Source organism: Nasonia vitripennis, assembly GCF_009193385.2.
Source record: "Nasonia vitripennis strain AsymCx chromosome 1 unlocalized genomic scaffold, Nvit_psr_1.1 chr1_random0001, whole genome shotgun sequence".
Classification (NCBI taxonomy): domain Eukaryota; kingdom Metazoa; phylum Arthropoda; class Insecta; order Hymenoptera; family Pteromalidae; genus Nasonia; species Nasonia vitripennis.
The window spans coordinates 565,302-585,900 of record NW_022279587.1 but is presented as its reverse complement, the minus strand read 5'-3'; the positions used below and the strand labels follow the sequence as shown (position 1 = coordinate 585,900).

Sequence of the window (20,599 nt, the reverse complement as noted above, 5' to 3'; positions counted from 1 at the left end):
ACTTTCATGATAATTACTACGTAACTTTCCATGCCCGTTTCATTTTGATTATTGATGAACAAGTAAAATTTTCTTTTTATGTATCAGAACGTCATACAAACACCAGTACAACTTTTACGTTGAACATTTTCATGTAAAATGTACAGCCGCAAAGTTTTATGGTAAATAGTTGATTTTTTTGCTGTAGAAAAACAATATTGAGCTGTTACCTCGAGTTATAAGCATTTTCATGATTTAATGTCAATAGAAAAAGTTGTATTTTTCATAGATATACGACTTTTTCGTTCAACTTTTTTTTATAGAATGCTTAGAATTCGAGTTAAAGCTGAAAAACCGTTTTTTTGCGATTTTTGGGTGACTGCATTCTGCGTATATGTGCGGGATTAAGCTGAAAATAGAACCACAAGGTTCTCGTAGTAAGGGGAGATTGCACATACATTTTAGCTCGATCGACTAAAGACTCTCAGAGATAATCGTGTAACACTAAAATTTTTATTTAAAAATACACGCAAAAATCTAACAAATTATGCCCGCATTTCAAAAAAACGTAGAGCACTAGAATAAAAAAAATAGTTCTTTATAGCACAGTGTGGTTAAAATCCGCTTGACTAAAGTAGTCCTTTTTTGCACTGTGTTTATCATACTCGCTACGCTCGTGTGCTCGCTACTCACGGTGCAAAAGAGGACTACTTTAGTCACGAATAGGCAAGACTTGCGGATTTCAGCAGTCTGTGCTATGAAATTTTATACGATACTCTTGACTTGATTGATTCAGTTTTACACGGCGCTTAGAGCCCTCGCAACGCTCGGGTGCTAACTGCGCCGTGTAAAAAAGAACTATTTAAGTCACACGTATCGTAATGAAGCTTCTTAAATTTTAGAACAAACAGTCGAAAATTGCGTGATATCGCATTTTGCACCTTTTCCGCTGACAAAACTATAAGGCACTTCCGTAACGCGGTCGTGCCTAAAAATAATGAGATTGCGCATAATAACGGATAGCCGATTAATAATAAGTAGTATAATGGTCGTGTCGTTTTAAGTGTAATATTATAAATAGTCGTCAAAGAGATGCACCCAGTTCGGACATATCTAAGTATAGATGATTTACATTTTCTATCTGATAAAGTGTTTTAGCTCTTAAAACTAATTTCGTTTCCTTAAGCCTTCTTTTAATGCACCCTGCTTTTAAATAAATATTCTCTTATGAGAAGTCACGTTCCAAGGGACGGGTATGTTTAAGGATTTTAGTTTTCATGGTTTGGCCTCCGATATGCCGAGGTATTTTGCAAACAAATATTTTCTGGTAACGAATAAAAGTGAGACAGGTGGGAGCCTTTGAGTGTTTTGAGTTTAAAAACCATTCTTGCTTCCTTAAACATTACTTTGATGTGCCGATGTAATTTCAAATAAATATTTTGTTACAAAAAGTCGCAGGACGAAGGGTAGGTGGGTTCGGAGATTTTAGGATTAAAGATTATTCTCGCTCAAGAAACTTAACTTCTTTCTTAAGCTTTCCTCCGATACGCCGTTTTTTAAAAATACTTTTCTCTTATAAAATTGGTAGAGCGTCAGGTACGTAAATTTAAAAGTTTCATATTTATTTTATTTAGTTTCTTAGTGCTTTTTTAAAGTGCCAACATATTTTTTAAGCAAATATTTTGAGATGTTCAGTTTTAAATATTTTTTTTTATTATTTTTAAATAAATATTTTTCTATCAAACTCGCGACGCGTGGGGTAGCTGTGTTTAGGTGTTTTTTTTTGCTCGCATTCTTTGATATACTGGCGTATTTTGCCAACAAAATATTTTTTGGTAACGAATTGCGGCGCGTAAGCTAGGTGAGTTGAAGATTGTCTATGCATCTACTAGCCTTTCTTCGATCTACCGACGTATTTTTTTAAAGAATATTGTTTGGCAAAAAATGGTGGCACTAAGGGTAGGTGGGTTTACGTGATTCTATTTTAAAAAGTACTTTCAAAACTGAAACTGTAAAAATTTAAAACAGTAGTAAAATTGCTTCTATTGGTCTCCGCGAGCACAAATTAATTTTTTATGAATAGGCTTAGCATTGCATTTCGATGGCTAAGTGGAATAACATCGTATCCTAGAGCTCATTCGGACTGCAATGGCATCTTTAACTCGACTGTATCTGATTGCAGACCGCTCGTAGCTCCAAATCTACTGAACGGAATCCGGCTTAAGTTAGACCAAAATGTTCGTTAATTATTGTCTTCTATAGATATCAGCAGTCTTATTTTTGGATATTAATTTTTTACGCACGGAAATTTTGAAGAATCAGCCGAGTGAGCCTATAGTCGACTGTATCTGAAGTGCGGAACGTTGCGCAGCTTCAAATCTACTAAACGGAATCTGGCTTAAAATAGACTAAAATGTTCGTTGATTCTTGTCTTATATAGATTAGTAGTCATATTTTTAAATATTAATTTTTTACGCACGGAAATTTCGAAGTATCGGCTGAGTCAGCCTATAGACGACTAAATCTGAATTGCGGAACGCCGCGTAGCTCTTAATCAACTGAACGGAATCCGGCTTAAAATAGACTAAAATGTTAGTGCAAAATGTTTTGTTCAACAAAACTAAACTAAAAATTAATCTGTTGGAACACTCATTGTGGCTTCGATTACATTAGATAAGAATTTCACATTTTGCTTGGCATCGGTGATTAGGACTAAAATCTTAAATCAGTCAATTAAAGTGATAACACAATAAAGATTGCTTGAGCTTATGCATCGGCTCTTGGCATTTCCAAAAAGAGTACATATCAATACCTTTTGATATAGAGCAATATAGAGTATATTATAGAGTATAGAGGGAGACCTTAAGAGAAATGTACATCGTGTGAGAAACAAAATTTTCAGTTTCGCTAAAACTTTGTATTATGCGTTTTTAGAAAATGTCCGTGCGGGTGGATTTGTGTGTGTATGTGTATGTATGACGCACGCCACCGATCGTAATAAAATCTGACATGCATATATGTTTTTTGATTCTGAATTCGGGAAAAATTATTTGTTCATGATTCTGATCATTTTATGGCCATATTATAGACATTTTTTGATTTCTGAAAACATATTTACGCTTTTTTTATGAAATAATTTATACAATATATTCAACAACAGTGTATCTAAAAGAACATAAAATTGCCTATTTCTTCCCATACGATTTTCCAGATTGACCGTTCCGTTCAATTTTTATAATAAAAATGGTGATTTGAAAAAAAATTTTAATATTTGCAAAGCTAAATTGTCAAACGTTTTAAAAAAATTTATGACAATAAAAAACGATAATATCTATTTGCTGTAAATTTTTAAACCATTTTGATGACTAGTTTTTGAGCTAAAAATCACAAACCAAAATAAATGGAATTTCTATTTCGTACGATTACGGGAGTAAAAAGGCTTTAATTAAGTTGAAATTTTGGGGAAATATTTATCTTTTGATCACCTCGGCTAGGTTCTTTTTGCAGCTTATAAAACAGTTTCATTTATAAGATATTAGGATTCAAATTCTTTGTCTCTCACCCTGTATACCCGGTACAACTGAAAATTACTATTTTTGTTAAACCTTATAACTCGCTAACTAAATTTCAGAATGTTTTGAGAAAATTCATGGTTTTATGAGGTTATGGAAACCCTATGGTATTTAAAATATTGAGGTTTAATTTTTTTCATGAAAATTATATGATTTGATATTGTAACGGGTGCTCCTTCGGTAAAATAATTAAGATTGAAAGTATTTTGAAAATCATCAATATACTGTATATTTGAACAATATTTTATCTACTAAAACTATACATTTTGTTGGAGGAAGCTACGTGACAAAGAAATAGCAATGGTTTTTTCGTTCTAAAACTTATCCCACGTGAAAATATATGAGATTTATATAAGATTAACATGAGATCTCATTTCAGATTTATCTCATATAGATCTCATTAAACTCTCAGGTAGATCTCATTGACCTCTCTTAACGAATTTCAATTTTCACGCGGGATACCATTAAGCGAATCGGATACAACTTAATAGACGAATCAAATCATATTATTTTGATGCCAATTACTAATCACCGGAAATATCCTTTATTGCGCCCCGGATAATTGATTACCTGATTGAGCGAAATTTTTTCTGTCATCAATGGTGGTAGCCCGAGATCTTGAATTTATAAAAAAATTGTCAAAAATAACCTTCTCTATCAAAAGTTGCGAGCTATTTTAAATAGGATAAAATTTGTCGAAAATCTCATTTTAAAAGATTTTCACCCTATTTTAAATTGCTCGTAGTACCCCATTTTAAATCGTCTAAAATAAGAAAATCCGATAAAAACTGAAAATTCTTGCTTTGAAGGCATTTCTGACGAATTTTAGGGGCTCCAGGTCGGGGCTCCACCCCCTCCTGAAACCACGATCCTTAATGGGGCCAAAATACGTAGAATCGTACAGGTATTACAAAACATACAGTGTACCAACTACTGTGTACCAAGGGTACATTGAATTTTTGATCTCGTACTGCAAACTCTACACTAGTTCTAAAAAGCTCACTGTATGCCATTGGTACTACTTAACACGTATGTATTAATCTTAACCACTATTTACACTTATACATATAACATTATATTAAATTTTTAACATTTTTAATTTTTGAGAAAAAATAATTTTTTTTAAAAATATTGTATATTAAAAAAAAATCCAGATTAATAGATAGCGTAGGTAAACTGCTAACAAATTAATCCATTGAAATAAGAAAATTACTTTCCCATACCAAACATAATGAGGTAAGGACTATCTCCATGCATATCTTTTTGATTCAATGAACAATCAAATACTTTGATGTATCCTCCACCGCAATCAATATTTTGTTCATGTTTTACACTAAATTGAATTACTAGTGATTTGTTTTCGTTACTGAAGGGAGGAAACCTTCGACTGACAGCGTAAAATCTTGCATCTTGAGATGTTTGTATTCCTGAAAAAATAAAACAATTATAAGTATATTCTTAAATATGTAAATCGAATGTGTCTATTAAATATACAACTAGCACGCTCACGTTTTGCATATGAGGCAGGTAGTTGTATTTTTTAATTATAAAAAACTGATTTATCGTTGTAAAATAACAGATTTTGGTTCTTTACTCGAGTTTAAAGCATTTTCTTGATTTGATATGCATAGGAAAGTTACAATTTTTAAATATCAACATCTTTCCCGTTCACCTTTTATAGTAAAATGCTTAGAATTCGAGGTTCAGCTCAAAAACCGTTTTTAGCGATTTTGCGAGATGATCGCATTCTGCGTATACGGAGGATCCAGCCCAAAACAGGATTGTCACCTTACTAGTATAAGGGGAGTTTTCGCCATAAAATAAACGCACATGTAAGACTGAAAATCTTTTTTTTTTATGAATTTATAAAAAGAGAAACAGAAAAAACGAGTCTAGGTAGATCTGATCCTGAACTAAATTAAAATCCATTTTTTAGAAGCTGAGATGGAAATAATGCAGTTTTCAGGTAAACAGAGTATACAGGGTGAAACAAAAATTTTTGAGCCTTATTATCTTCGAAACTAACTAATTTTGTAAACAGGCCAAAGAAATGGATCAAGGTGCTGTATAATGCTAACTATATCCAAAATTTGAACCTGATTATTGCTTTTTTACTCCAGTTATCGCTTTTCATAGAAATCAACTTTTTTCAGTTTTTAATGTTTTTTTACAGATCTTGTTTCAACTCGACTTAGCGTATCGCTCAGAGGCTCACTATAGCGAGTCTGTAGACACGTTGTGTACGCGAAATTAATCGGATGCACCTTTAGATTAAACGGAGACGAATTAAATCACTCTGAAGTTTATTGTGGCAAACTAAAACTATTCTTTCTTCGTTGGAAAATATAAAAATGAGCGTAAAATACTACGGCTCTGTTTGGCTGTTCGAATATAACTAACTTAAATTAGAAGTAGCGAAAGTTTTATAATAGTTGCCCTCTGGTGGGTGAACAGTAAATTATAAGGCCTGCGCATGCGTATAATGTCATGATTTGAAAACAGGAGTGGAAGCGTTTTTTTAAAATATTTTTTAAGGTTAATTTTTTAATATAAATTTTGAACACTCATCAATGATATATGTGCCGTTCTGATAGATAACCTTTTGCCACTTTTTTGGCAAAACCATAATTTCGTCACTGTAGAACTTGTGAGGTTTCTGGCCGAAAAACTTAACCAAGTGATTTTCCCAAGCTTCTTTTAAATCCAGTTTTATACCAATAAGAGAGTTTTGCAGAGACCGGAACAAATGATAGTCCGACGGGGCAAGGTCCTATGCGGTCGATGCATCAAAACTTCCCAGCCAAACTCTCTCAATTTTTGACGAGTCATTAAAGATATGTGCGGTCTAGCGTTGTCGTAATGGAAGAGAACGCCTTTCCTATTGATCGAATCTGGCGTTTTTTTTTTCAATCGCCTGCTGCAGTCGCATTAGTTGTTAACAGTAGACAGTCGAATTAATGGTTTGTCCAGGTTCGAGCAGTGCATAATGAACAATACCTTTCCAATCCCACCAGACACTCAGCAACACCTTCCTTCGCGTCAGCAGGGATTCACAAATAAAAGTGTGATAAAATTGGAAACGAAAGAGGAATCAAGTTGCTCTATTGCGCCAATTGATTCCTCTTTCGTTTCCAATTTTATCTGTATAACTAATGTGTATTTGGCGAATAGTGCATTTGGCAAATTGTGCTTTTGGTCAATTGTGCATTCAGCAAATTTTTTTCGGAAAATTGTATATTCGGCAAATTATTCTCGACGAATTGTCCGTTCGGCGAATTAATTTTTGGCAAATTTTGATTCGGTGAATTTTTTTCGGCAAACTGTCCGGGCAAGGATGCGTATCACATAAACTTTATACATATAGTGGAATTGAACTGTATTAATTATCTACTGCTATCTATCTATCTATCTACTATTATATTAAAGTGCTTAATGTACCTGTGTGCCGTGAAGCCATTCACATCTTTTTTCAACAACTGACATATTTTATTGCTTCCTCCTAGAGGAAGCTTTGTAATAGTAAAATTTTGAGTTTCGTCAAAACTTCTAGAAAATACTTTTTAGTGTGTTAGAAGTTCAAATCAAGTGTTTTTAGAAAATGTCCGTATAGATTGTGTGTGTGTGTTTTTTTTTTATGTGGTGTAGTCAGAGCAAGCTCTGCACAAGTGGCCCTCCGACACCGGATCCCCATAGGTACTATCGTTGAACAATACTTCCGTGGGGCCCGTTAACTAGCCTTTTTTGGCTTCTCCTTTGAAGTTTGACATTTCCATACACCCTCCATCCACCAAGGTGATTAGGGGTTCAGGATCAAACTCGTCTTCTTCATTCTGCATCGTCCTGCCGTCTTCTTCATTCTGCATCGTCCAGCCGTCTGCTTCCTGCAGCATCGTCAGCTTGTCTACTTCGAGCAGCATCGACCGGCCATCCTCTAGACAGACTCAACCCCGACACCTACGTTCCTCTGCATCGGGTGAGGAAGTCTGGGCTCAACTCAGTTACCTACGTTCTTCAGCATCGGTCTGAGGAGCACTTAGAGGTACTCAACCCTAGCTCCTACGTTCCTCTGCATCGGGCAGGGAAGTGAGAGCTTAACTCTGTGACCTACGTTTCTCTGCATCAGTCCGAAGAGCGTTTCGTATCTAATACCTAGTGGCCTTCGTCTAGCAGCAGTGTGTGTGTGTGTGTGTGCGTGTGTGTGTGTGTGTGTATGTATACCGTAATATTTCTGGAACTACTTCGTCAATGTCAATAAAATTTGACATGCATATCTATTTTTGGATTCTGAATTAGGAAAAAACAGTTATTTTTTATTTTTTTATTATTTTTTTTATAGCCATTTTTTGATTTTTGAAAAACACTATTTTACGTTTTTTTCAATCATTCCATTGTTACAAACAATTCAGCTATAATGCATTTAAAAGAGAATAAAATGACCTACTTTTCCTAGTTTGGTCCTCGAAATCGACCGCTTTGTTCGGCAGATAAAACGAAAAAGGTGATTTTTTTTAAATTCATATCTCTGAAACTAAGCATCATAACCTTACTAAAAAAATCATGTCGATGGGTCATGTGTCAAACTATATCCCATTAAAATATAAAGTGATTTGACAACTTATTTTTTCAGTAATAAATCGAAAACTGAAAAAAATGAGTTTTTTTTTGCCTCGATTATATATATATATATATATATTGTGACGGCCGAGTGCACGTCAAATGTCTAACGGCTAATCATGTACTAATTGTAATAAGATTATTGTTTCAGCAAGCTGCCAACGAGCGCCGAAACGAGGGAGAACGAGAGACGAGGCAAGATAGAGACAGAGAGAGTGAGAGCATAGGTAGCGCGGTTGTCGCCTGGCCGCACAGCGTTGGCGAGATATGACAACGATGTGCCGACGGCCGGGAGAGCCGCGACTAGAGTTAGTCTCGCTGCGCTATCCACACGAGTAGCTCGCGCTGCTACTATACGCGGGTTTGTTGTAAGTCCTGCGAGCATCTCGAGAGCGAACGATATTCGTCCGTGCGTTACCGACGAGTCGCTGCGACACCCGTCCGAACTGTTGCATCTCCACGTCCGAGACTGGACCACGTTCGTTTGCGTCAAATACTACTTCCACTACTGAGTTGTAAGTACCTGCACTCTCACTCTCTCACGTCGACAGGGTAATATCTCTCGTCTCTCTTTATCGTTCGTCGAAGTGTGCGGCGTTTGCACCTCCGTGTGTAGTTACAATTGAATATACATTTCCTTATCTAAACTTCTCGTGTGTTATTTCCTACGACCCGACCTACGCCGCCTCCGCGGGCTCGTGTAAAAACACGTGCATGATCTGAGTCGGCCGAGCCGTGCCTTCTGCACGCCCGACGTTAATTTACAATAAACAGGGTCCTTCTGGCCCTGGTTATAATACGGCAGAAAAGTATTAACCGAGTGTTATAATATATAAATATATATATATATATATATATATATATATATATATATATATATATATATATAGGAGATAATTTATTTGTTTATTATTAATTTATATATATTTACTTCTTCTATTATATTAAAGTATGCTTAAGGTATGTGTGCCGTGAATCCATTAACATCTTTTCTCAATAACTGACATACTTTATTAGTTTATTATCAATTTAATATTTCATGATATACGATATTTTTCGTATATATCTTATTTGAATCATCATTATTTTTATCCTCATAACTTGAATTTTTTAAAAGTAAAATTTCTAATTTTTTTTACCGTTACCCTGGATAATGCTACATATAATAGACCATGACTGAAAACTGGATTTGGTAAATAGACACTAACTTTGTTAAATGTTTGGCCTTGTTTAAACATGTTAAATGTTTAGAAAAGAAGTTAGAATTTTTGTTTATGGTATCTGTTCTGTAAAAATTTGTTTAATTATGAATATTATTAAATTATGGGTTTTTTAAAAGAATTTTACTGTTTGATAAAATCTTGATTTATTGCAGATAAACAATGAGGTTCTCGTAATAAAAAATACCAACTTTTGTTGAGTACGGCTCAAAATGTATTTTCAAATTTTTGGAATTGATTTAGTCGAAGCCCTGTGAGCAAGCAACTTTTTCAAAAACCTTGAATTTTAATGATTATTATTGGATTTTATATCATAACTTGAGTATGCATGGATGAAAATAGCCCAAAATTAGTATGTAACCTTTTATCCCAACAATCAAGCCCCCAAAAGCTGACAATGGATGGTGAAAAGATAAGAAAGATTGAAAATCAGTGCAGATCCCCCTTAAGTTTTTATTAATCAACTCTTTTTCTGATTCCTTCCTTAAATAATACAAACAGTTAATTTTTTACATGTACAGCTAATCGGTAAATAAAGTGTGATAAAACGCACATTGCATATTGTAGTAGACGATACATTGCTTCTGGAGGGCTTACATGTCTTGTATTTAAATATTGTTTTATTTCATCGTAGTTGAAATTTTCTTCTTTACATTCGTTTTCATTATTACCTTGACTCATTTTTATAAATGCACAATCATGCCCCTTATAAAAATATTTAAAATATTTGACACATTGAATAGTTAAACATACTTCAACATTAACATGACAATTAAATTTTAACAATAAATACGGATTGTATGGAACTACAAATCGATAATCAGCTATATTGTTTTTATTGAAACGAATTTGTTTTCCATCGTTACTTCGTTGATAAAGGGGATATCCAGTATTATTAAAAGTAGCTTGATAATTGAACTATTTCAGAAACTTTTTGGTACATTTTTTCGTTTTGCTATCCATACATGGTGAATTTAAGTTATTTTTACCACAAGGGCCATGTATCATTCATTGCTTAACGATATTATGTAACCTTGGATAATTTATTTCATCAGGTATTTCTGCACTTTATTAACATCATCTGCATTGTTCAGTTTATGATTTTTATGAATAAAAGCCAACAAGTGCATATGTGGTAAACCTCTTTTCTGAAACTCAATTACATAAGTATATGCAATACATTTTCCAAAAATGTTTTTTTTTTTAAGAATTTCATTTAATAATTCATTAACTTTTGCATCAAAAACTTTTGCTACTAAATCAGGTCTATCAAGAGCTGATTCATTTTTTCTCTAATTGTGCTTAATTTCCTTCCATTTTGGGTTACATGTCATAGTAATAAAAAGATCTGGTTTACCATAATTTTCAACTATTGTTATTGAATCTAAAAAGTTTTTTTGTAACGATCGTGGATTTCCTGAAAATATTGAAGGTAATATAACCATTTTTCCAATTTTTACGTTGTCATTGTTATTTTTTAAGTTATCCATCACAGCTTTGAATAAAACTGTCCTTAATCGGTGTTTATTTTTATTTTTAAAAAAATAATTGTGAATCTTCAACTTTTACCTAAGCATTAACAATGTATTATTGAGTTAATTATCCTAAATTTAAGTAAGGATTAAAATCATTTCTAACGCTGAATTTATGACGATAAAATTGTAGCATTAAAATATTGTTTTTGTAATTTTTATTATTCATATTAGGCATCCATCCAAAACCTCCATTAGGATACACAAGTGGATATGACATAGGATCTACATGTTTACTAATGTACGGTATATTATTATTTGCTCTATGTTTTGAATATATACCTACATATCGATCTTCTGGTGGTTGACCATTATCACCTACAAATATCACAGCAACTTTATTACATTTAACTGCGTTATATCTACGTTTATCATGATTAGAATTGCATGTTAAATACATTATAATTTCTTTACTATTATACTCAACGTTGTTGGTTTTCGAACGATTTTGTTCTTCCATTTTGACTTCGTGCATCATTTTGTATGATTTCGCGTACATGTTTACTTATCGAAAAAAATTATTTAATTTCTTTAATAGCATTAAAAAACATGACACATTCATTTGTAATCGTGATTGCGAGGCGATTTCATTATCAATGATATATTCGAATAACTTCAGGGCCTTTCCCTAAAAGAGCGTCAAATCTAGCTCCAAAACTTGCGAAGGCAAGTGCATTATTTTTCTGTATAATATTATTTAAAAAGTGTTTACTTTTGTCAGTATTTCCAGAAACTAATTCTTTTAAACGTTAAGGATAAGTGATATTGTCAGATATCAATACAACGTTACCTCTATTGCAACAATTAGAAAACTTTTTATCACATAATATTTTAAATTTAAAATGTTTAGCATTACAGAATTCACATATTTCACTCATGCTACCTAAGTCATTCTCCATAATTGCTGATTCATCAAAATCGAAATCAAACATGGCATCCAATTTTGTTTTTGAAAATTCATTAAAATTTGTGATGGCATAACCTTTTAATTTTTTGTAGTATCTCTCTATATTATAAAAAAAGTTTCGCCCCCGCTGGTTCAAGAATTTCCCCCCTCAATTTCCCCTCTCAATTTCCCCCCTCAAATTTCAGGATGAGTAAATGAAAATAGAATTCAAGATATAGACAAAGGTTGAACAAGAGAAAAAATAGAAAGCGAGCAAAGGTAGAGATCGCGACAGACATACAAACAAATAAAATGCAATAATTTGTAGAGCTGTAGATTTAAATGAAGCATTTTAGAAAGACAGATACAGAGATCGGAAATAGAGATGAAACCTGAAAAGGAAGATAGATATGCAATTCAGGATCGAGATGGTGATAAAGAAAATAATTAGAGATGAAGAAAAAGAATAAGATTAAAAGTTTAAGATAGAATTACAATCAGATTTCGGGATATCGATGGCTTTCTTGATAGACTCAAAGATAAAAGTAGAGATGGAGATGAGTAATAGGGATGAAGTATGAAATACAAAAGGCGTCCTTATAGAGTAAGAAATACAAAAGGTGTCTATACTTCCGAAGGTGCGCGTAAAAGTTTAGGTGACAGACAGAGATAAATTAGACCAATCAGAGATTTGGGTAGCAATAAAGATAAAGCTACATATGTAGTGCTATCTTTATTGCTGGGTTTCTAAAAGGGTAGAAATATACACGAGAAAAATTTCTGACATCAGCCGTCTTTGAGCAAGGACAGAGCACCACGTATATTTAAGATACGGCTGCAGTTCCTGTTTCACAGGGTACGCAGCGCAGTCTCAGGGAAAGGTGCTGTCTGTTTTTTAGTGGCAGTCAGCAACTCGACCTGTACGCATTAACTTTTTTAGACCGCAGCGTCCCTTTACAGGCCGCAGCGTTCCCTGCCATAAATGTCCGTAGCTGTCGTATACAGGGGCAACTGCTGTACCTGAGCGCTACGGTCCCTCTCTACGAAGAGACGTTGTAGGTACAGCTGCGATCAGGAATTCCCCGTGTAGATCCACATAGAAAGTTTTATAAAACATAGAGGCAATGGACCGGGTGTCAAAAAGAAATAGAAAATAAAGAAATAAAATCGAAAATTGGAATTTACATAGAGAAGTCTCAAAAGATAACAAAATAATAAAAATATAGATTTCAATATAGATAGAGTTCAAGATAAAAATGTTAGAATTATATTAAAGATAAGAATAGAATTCACCATAAAGAAAAAGGGAGGACGGGAATATGGGTAAAGACGCGAATATGGGTAGAAATGTCGATTCCGACAAAAACTTAAAAAAAAAACGTAATGACGCAGATTGGAGATAGATGGGAAATCTGAGAATAAGAAGATAAAGACAGAAATAAGGATAACGATGGAATTCGTGATAGATCCAGAGTCGTAGATAAATGTATAGGGATATCGATGTAGTCAGAAATAACGATAACATTAGAAATACGTATGAAAAAGAGGACTGATACGTTAATACCAGGTATCAAGTCAGATACACGTCATGCAGTGCTTCCTTACTTATATCGTTCAGTCTTTTCAACTAATATATATCGCGTCCAGTGGTAACACAAAAATTACAATTTGATGTCGACGGAGTTAAACTCCAGCAATCGACACATCACTGATTTAAAGTGCAACAGCGACGGTAGATTTCTCATACCCAGCGGAATCGAGTGCCACAGGCGCGCCCCTCGAGCACTGAAAGATTTCAGGGTCACATATCTCCACGTGGCTCTACATAGTGAAACGTCCTAGTCTTGGGTATCCGCGGGATCAGACAGCAACAAATTACGCATAGGACTGTCGAAAGAAACCATAAAAAAACTTAATGAAATAGTGGATTATGCACGAAGGGAGTAAAAGTGTTATGTAAAAGTGTGGAATACGCCAAAAATGTGTACACGAATACACACACACACACACGCACACACTACAGACTACAGTATACAGAGAGGCCCACGTTGAAGGTCCCCTACCTGGATTTTATTGCACCCCCGCCGGACTTAAGCCCCCCAGCGCAACAGCGCATCAGTTCCAGCCCAGTTGAAAAAAATCATATGTTTTTATCAATATGTTAAAAACATGTACTTTTATCATATGTTTTTGTAGTTTTAATTTAACATATGATAAAATCACACGATAAAAACATGTAATAAAAACACATACTAATAACTTAACCTGATTTTTGATCAAAAATAAAACTTAAAAGCTACACATTTATTATATTTGGTGACCATAAATGATAGTACCATGCTGATGATAACACCAAAAATAGGCCATATGTCTATGTTATCTACCACTTAACTTTTAAAAGTTTAAACAAAACAAGTCAAGTTGCATATAACATAGTGTAATGGACGGAGAGGAGACGAGTCGGAAAGCGAAAAAGAGTAGACGCGAGCTTGAACCGCGGACCCTGAGATTAACAAGCGGGAGCTCTAACCACTGAGCTAACGTCTACGATGCAAGCGCATGCTATGCATCGTAGTACGGCTTCACGGACTCTTATCACTGACTCGTCTCGCAGCTCGCGTTGCAGACGTGCGCGTCTATGACAATAGACATATGACCTATTTTTGGTGTTATCATCCGCATGGTACTAACATTTATAGTCACCAAATATAATAAATGTGTCGCTTTTAGGTTTTATTTTTGATTAACAATCAGAAGAGTTATTAGTATATGCTTTTATTACATGTTTTTATCGTGTGATTTTATCATATGTTAAATTGAAACCACAAAACACATGCTAAAAGTACATATTTTTAACACATCGATAAAAACATATGATTTTTTTCAACCGGGAGTACGGACACGACCAGAGTAACACACCAAGCAGAGCATTCACTTATACAGTTATTCTAAATATTCAGTCTTGTACATCTATTTAATTATTGTTAACTAAATGAAGCATCTTTATATTATCACACACTCTACGCAAATTCCTGATGTTCCAACAAAATGTATAGAATGTCTCAGATTGCATGTGAATTTCGAAAAATATGCGACTTGAGATATTCTCTACTTTTACTCCCTTGGTGCATCATCTACTATTTCTCAACAAGAAACGTAAAATGCATAGTGTAGTTTCCTAACGGAGGGCATTCAGTACAAACTTTACGCACCATGTGGAGAAAAATCAAAATTATATATCAATGTTATTATAGCGATCGTAACCCACAATTAAATTGGGATTGATTGACGTTGGTCTGTGCGAGATAGAGAGAGAGCCAGCAAGTAACGGTGTGCCCTACTGAAAAAAAGCAGATGACAATCAGCTGATTACTACCTGATAATATGCTGATAATCGTGTTAAAACGTCAGCTGATTATCAGGTGATATTAGCTTAATATTTTTATTTAAGCTGATAGTTACAAATATGCGTTTATATGAGATAAAATGCTAATAATAATCAGCTGATTACGAGGTGATAATCATCAAAAAAATTTTAACCTTCAGTATATTTTTTCGAAGTTGTTTTAAATTAATAAAATTTATAAAATTCACATAATGAGAACCAACACGGTTTTACCATCCAGTTGATAACACCAAAACACTGGCTGTGAGCTACAAAATTTTTATTCATTAATATTTAAAAAAATTGTTGTTTAAATCAAATTATTGTAGCTCACAGCCAGTGTTTTGGTGTTATCAACTGGATGGTAAAACCGTGTTGGTTCTCATTATGTGAATTTTATAAATTTTATTAATTTAAAACAACTTCGAAAAAATATACTGAAGGTTAAAAATTTTTTGATGATTATTACCTGATAATCAGCTGACGTTTTGACACGATCATCAGCAGATTATCAGCTGATTGTCGTCTGCTTTTTTTCAGTAGGGTGTCGTGCAGCGCACCGGCGTGAGTGAGAATAAAATTTTCATAATTACTAACGTGATATTAAATAAAAATCTCCCATCGCGACGACGAATTTCCGTGCATTGTGCAAAGTGTCATGCTGTTTCTTTTTCTCCAGCGCAATGAGGTTATTCCAATGTTTACATTTTCCGTCGATAATTTACCGACAGAGGGTTCGCTTTAAATATCTTTACAGGTTATTAGCAGGTTTCAGATGGAAATAAGCTGCCAAACAAATAGGTTTCTATCTACTATTTCTAGCTACCGTTTCTAGCTACTTTTTAAAAATTTAACAGGCAAAACCCGTTAACCTTCTAGCCTACTGAAAAAAATAAGGGAATAGCCATTCCCTCCCTCACACCCAAAACCTGCTTGAGAGAAATCGACAAACTTGAATATCCTTATTTTTAATAGATTATAATTTATGTTTAAAAACAATATTTTTTATACATACCTTTATCATTATCAGGATCATTCCAAAATTGTCCTTGACTGAGTGTAAATTTTCCAAATTCTTGTCCCTGGTGTTCTGAGTAAATCCAATTGTGTTCCCATGAGTCTACAATGCATAAATACAAATATAAGGAAAAATAATTAATTATATTACACGACATTTAATTTTACACTAGGAAATCCAAATGCGGTCACGCACTCTTTATTATGTCATTAATTATCTTTCTAAAAAGATTTTAAATTTCACCACCTGCTGAGCACTAACAGTTTAAAGTTTTTTAGGTTATTAAATAAAATTCGTGACTTTTAAATCTAATAAACTATGGGAACCAATCACCTTCATTTAGTAATCAATCAGGATCACATATTAAGGGGGAGTGGGAGCTAAAGCTTCGCAAATGCGCCACATGGTATTTAGTATTTCAAATGCCAAAAAAAACTAAAAGTCGGATTGACCTTTTCTTTTGGTAGAATGATTCACTGATCTTAACCCTATGCCGCTGTGCTCATTATATAGATGAAATTTTAAATTAAAAAAGGTTAATAAGTAAAATTGGGGTTTGAGGTTGGTGCTGCAATCGCGTAAATACACGTAAACACCCGTTCGTATTTCACAACTTCTACAAAAACTAAAAAAAGTCTGATTGACATTTTCTTTCGGTAGAATGATTCATTAAACTCAACACTATGGCGCTCTGGTCTTGGTTTTTCGTGGCAAGCTTTATATAAAAAGTTACATAAAGTAAAAAAACAGGGTTTTTAGCTTTCACATCCTCTTAACATCAGATTGACAAAAATAACGTGTTTTTTTAAATTTCTATTAAACATTAAAAATTGAAAAATAATTGTATTTGTTAATAATCTATGCATATATATACGTTTTGAAATTGTTTAGTAGTTATGATTGCTTTATGTGTCGATCCACGCATTCTAAACTAGATGAGCATGGCGGACATAAACAATGCTATTATAAGTATGTGTTAAGTTTTTAATATTTTTATTAAGTAGCTTTGAATCATTTTATTGAAGAAAAATGATTTTTTTAATCATCACATCTCTTGGAGGAAACATACATTTAATGAAGTTGGCAGCGTTTTTATTATCCCAATTCGTAAAAAAAATAAGATTTTCAGTCTCGCGTTTTTTCGTGGAAATTTTTCTATTATTAGCGATTATAGACACATTCCGCGAACCATCCTAACCATTACAACTCAAATAAATGTTGTACCTTTTTAAAAAAACCGCTGCCAATTCTTTGGCATGTAGCTTTCTTTAACATTATGTATTGCTTCAAGATTTTTGTGCATTCTTCTCAAGAAAGACTAGTAAAAGTAATTTTTGGAGTTTGTGTTTTTTCTAATAAAGTTATTGGAAAAGTTGATAAAAGTAAATTGCTTGAATATGTACCTGAAAAAGAATAAAAGTATTTACCTTTTGATTATGTAAATGTAATTGATTCAAAATAATTTTATCTATTAAATGATAGAGTACAAAAACTTTATAGAAGTATATATGAAGTAAAAACAATTTTGATACTAAAGCAATACATAATGTTGAAGGAAACAGCCAAAGTCTACAGTTTGATCCGCTATAATAACCGCAGAAGCCTAGAAGCTGAAACTAAATGAGAGATCCTTGTGATTGCAGCCTATTTTTGTCAGTGTATTTTATTGGCAAAATATTGTGCAAAAGCAATTAAAAACTTGAATACTTGTAAGTAGTAATTTAGATTTAATTAAGTAGTAATTTAGAATTAATTAGATATCTGTACTATGTTATTGTTTTTTTTTTTAAGTAAGCTGCATACTTATTAATTGTGATAAAGTAGTGTCCAAAAACAATGAATCAACTTGTGCATCAATCTGTATTTTGTAAAATAATTAATACAATTCTTCGAATTATTAATGATATCCTTATAATTTTTTCTATGCAATTCATCTAATTAATTTTTAATTCAGACCAGAATTTTTAAACAATCTTAAATTTATCGCGCATTTTTTATGCCAAACATGGCAGAGACGAGCGCAGGCTTGTTGTGAGCACAAGCGACAATTTATTACAAATGTCATCCTAAAATAAAAGTGAAAACAGTTGTTAGTCTAATTTGTGAGTTTGTATCTCACAAGTGATTTTGCAAGATTAGATGGTGCGATTAAATTAAGTAGTGTATTAGGAATATGCAATAAACATCATGATCTTGATCTAACCTCAAAAATAAGTAAAGAAACGCTGAGTAATGAGGCAAGGCATATAGTCGCCAGATAAAATCAAACCATATCTCAAAATCTAGTATCTAATATCTATCTTTATAATTATTGCAATATTGAACCATGCTTCGACTGTGTCAGATTAACACACTCAATGATAATATAACAAATAAAGGTAGAAACAAAAATTAACCATGGATCAGGATATCAGCATTGAAGAAGTAAGCAAGGTAGAGTGTGAAGTAGAAAATATTAATTATAGAAAGTCAAAGGAATATGCAAAGAAAATAGAATGGAATTCATGTTTGCATTCGCAGGATCCAAATCTTGCTTTGGATGAATTAATAAAAATGATACATAGCTATGTTGGACAAAAAACTAAGAATAAACAATTACCTAGAAAAAAATGGATAACTAAAGCAATATTAGTATCGTGTAAAAATAAAGAAAATCTATATAACATATGGAAAAAAAATTCCACAAATATAACTAAAGCATGAATATAAAAATTATGAAAAAATTTTGAACAAAACAATAAAATATGCTAAATACAAATTCGAAAATAATGAGATAAGAAGAAGTGGCGATAATCCAAGATAGCTATGAAGCATCATTAACAGTAAAATGGGCAAAAGCAATAAACAAATGAAATCGCCTGATTGTTTGGTGGTAAATAACCAAAAAATAGTAAACAAGACGAATATAGCGAATGAAATGAAAGATTATTTTAATCAAATTGGAATAGACTTAAGTAACCAAATAAATAATGAGTGCGACGATCAAATAAGACTGCCAGCAAGAAATAGCTACACTGAATAGTAAAATTAGTATACAGTCGTAAATTTACTTCAGGCATAGATTGTGATGGTATACTACTTGCAACACAGTAATTTTACCAAAACTTTTTTTACAGTGTGCACTGTAAAAAATCCTATCGTAGAACTATAACAATGAGTTGGAAAAAAATTATACTAGTTATAGTGTAGTAAATTTACTATTCGCAGTGCAGTATATTTACTAAAAAATGCTTAAAATATACTACACTGAGACGAGTATAAAAATTGTTCAAGTCTCTGTGTAGTAATTCTATATAGGATTTTTTACAGTGTACTGACTCACCATTAGTAATTAGAATAATTTTTTAAAATTTTATATACTCATTCTTTATATGCATTATACTTTTTAAAATTTTCAAAATATTTTCAATAAAAAAAGTATATAATATCTATATATAATTGAACATATATACACGCATATATAAATAAAATTTTTTTTTCATATATATTAGGGTTACAATAAGCCAACACCTTTAAATGTAAAATATTTTAGATTTCGCATTTGAAACAAACGCTTACAATTTACATCGCGTGGATAAACAAGAAAAATACATGGTTACTTACCATCAATAAACTTCTCTTCAAAAAAAACTTCAGCTCTTACAGTATATAATAACAAAATCGTATAACACAAATAAAAATGAATCATTTTAAAGGAATGTAGTATTTGTAGATTTCGGATTTCTTTAATTTCTTCAACAAATTAAAAAAGAGAAGTGCGGCCAAGAAGTTTGTGCATTTGCTGAATATGCGATTTCCCGCAGACAGATGGAACGTACTGATTGGTTACTCGCCAGTAGCGAATCAGATTTCACCACGCTAATACGTTCCTAAAGTTAAAGACGATTTCATCGATGATAGAGAAGACCCAAGATGTTTAAGAAACGATCAAATGTGGATACGAACCAAAATCCTCCAGAGTCCAGTCCAGGGACCTTTCCCCTTTCTACAATTCAAACAATTCACTTTATCGTTATTTGGTAAAACCAGTTATCGTTATGCTCTTTGATGACAAGTTTTAAAATATAAATAGTTAAAATAATCGGATGGGAATACGCGGAAAAACATGCAAACCGATTATATTTTGTTTATCTTAGCAATATTGTTAACTGCATAGTAATTGAAATATTCGCTAATATACATGTAAAGCTCCCCTCCTACCACCACACGCGGCCTGACGCGCCGCCTAGCGGAGCACTACGACGTGGCGAGCGCGAGGGGAGCTTGTAAGCTCAGTCACTTTCGACAGTCAGTCACGGCCTGGCTGCCGGTGCGAACAGACCTAGTCAACTTGTACATAGTTTAATATAATCTAGTCACAATCAGCACTCAGTATTATCTTTATTCTTTGTAC

General features: G+C 33.1%; 1 protein-coding gene across 4 annotated transcripts in view; it reads right to left on the bottom strand.

Annotated features, from left to right (window-relative positions):
- The window catches only part of Crc (calreticulin), a 73,863-nt gene extending 53,520 nt beyond the window's left edge, over window positions 1-20,343 (bottom strand). The window contains exons 1-4 of one of the 4 annotated variants that reach the window (XM_032601200.1): window positions 20,152-20,343; window positions 19,810-20,075; window positions 16,204-16,308; window positions 4,775-4,978 (exon numbers count right to left, since the gene is read on the bottom strand). In XM_032601200.1, the coding sequence (XP_032457091.1) occupies window positions 4,775-4,978; window positions 16,204-16,308; window positions 19,810-19,894 (394 nt within the window). In that variant the 5' untranslated portion in view covers window positions 19,895-20,075; window positions 20,152-20,343. 4 annotated transcript variants of the gene reach the window in all.
- Between the last annotated feature and the right edge of the window lie 256 nt (window positions 20,344-20,599).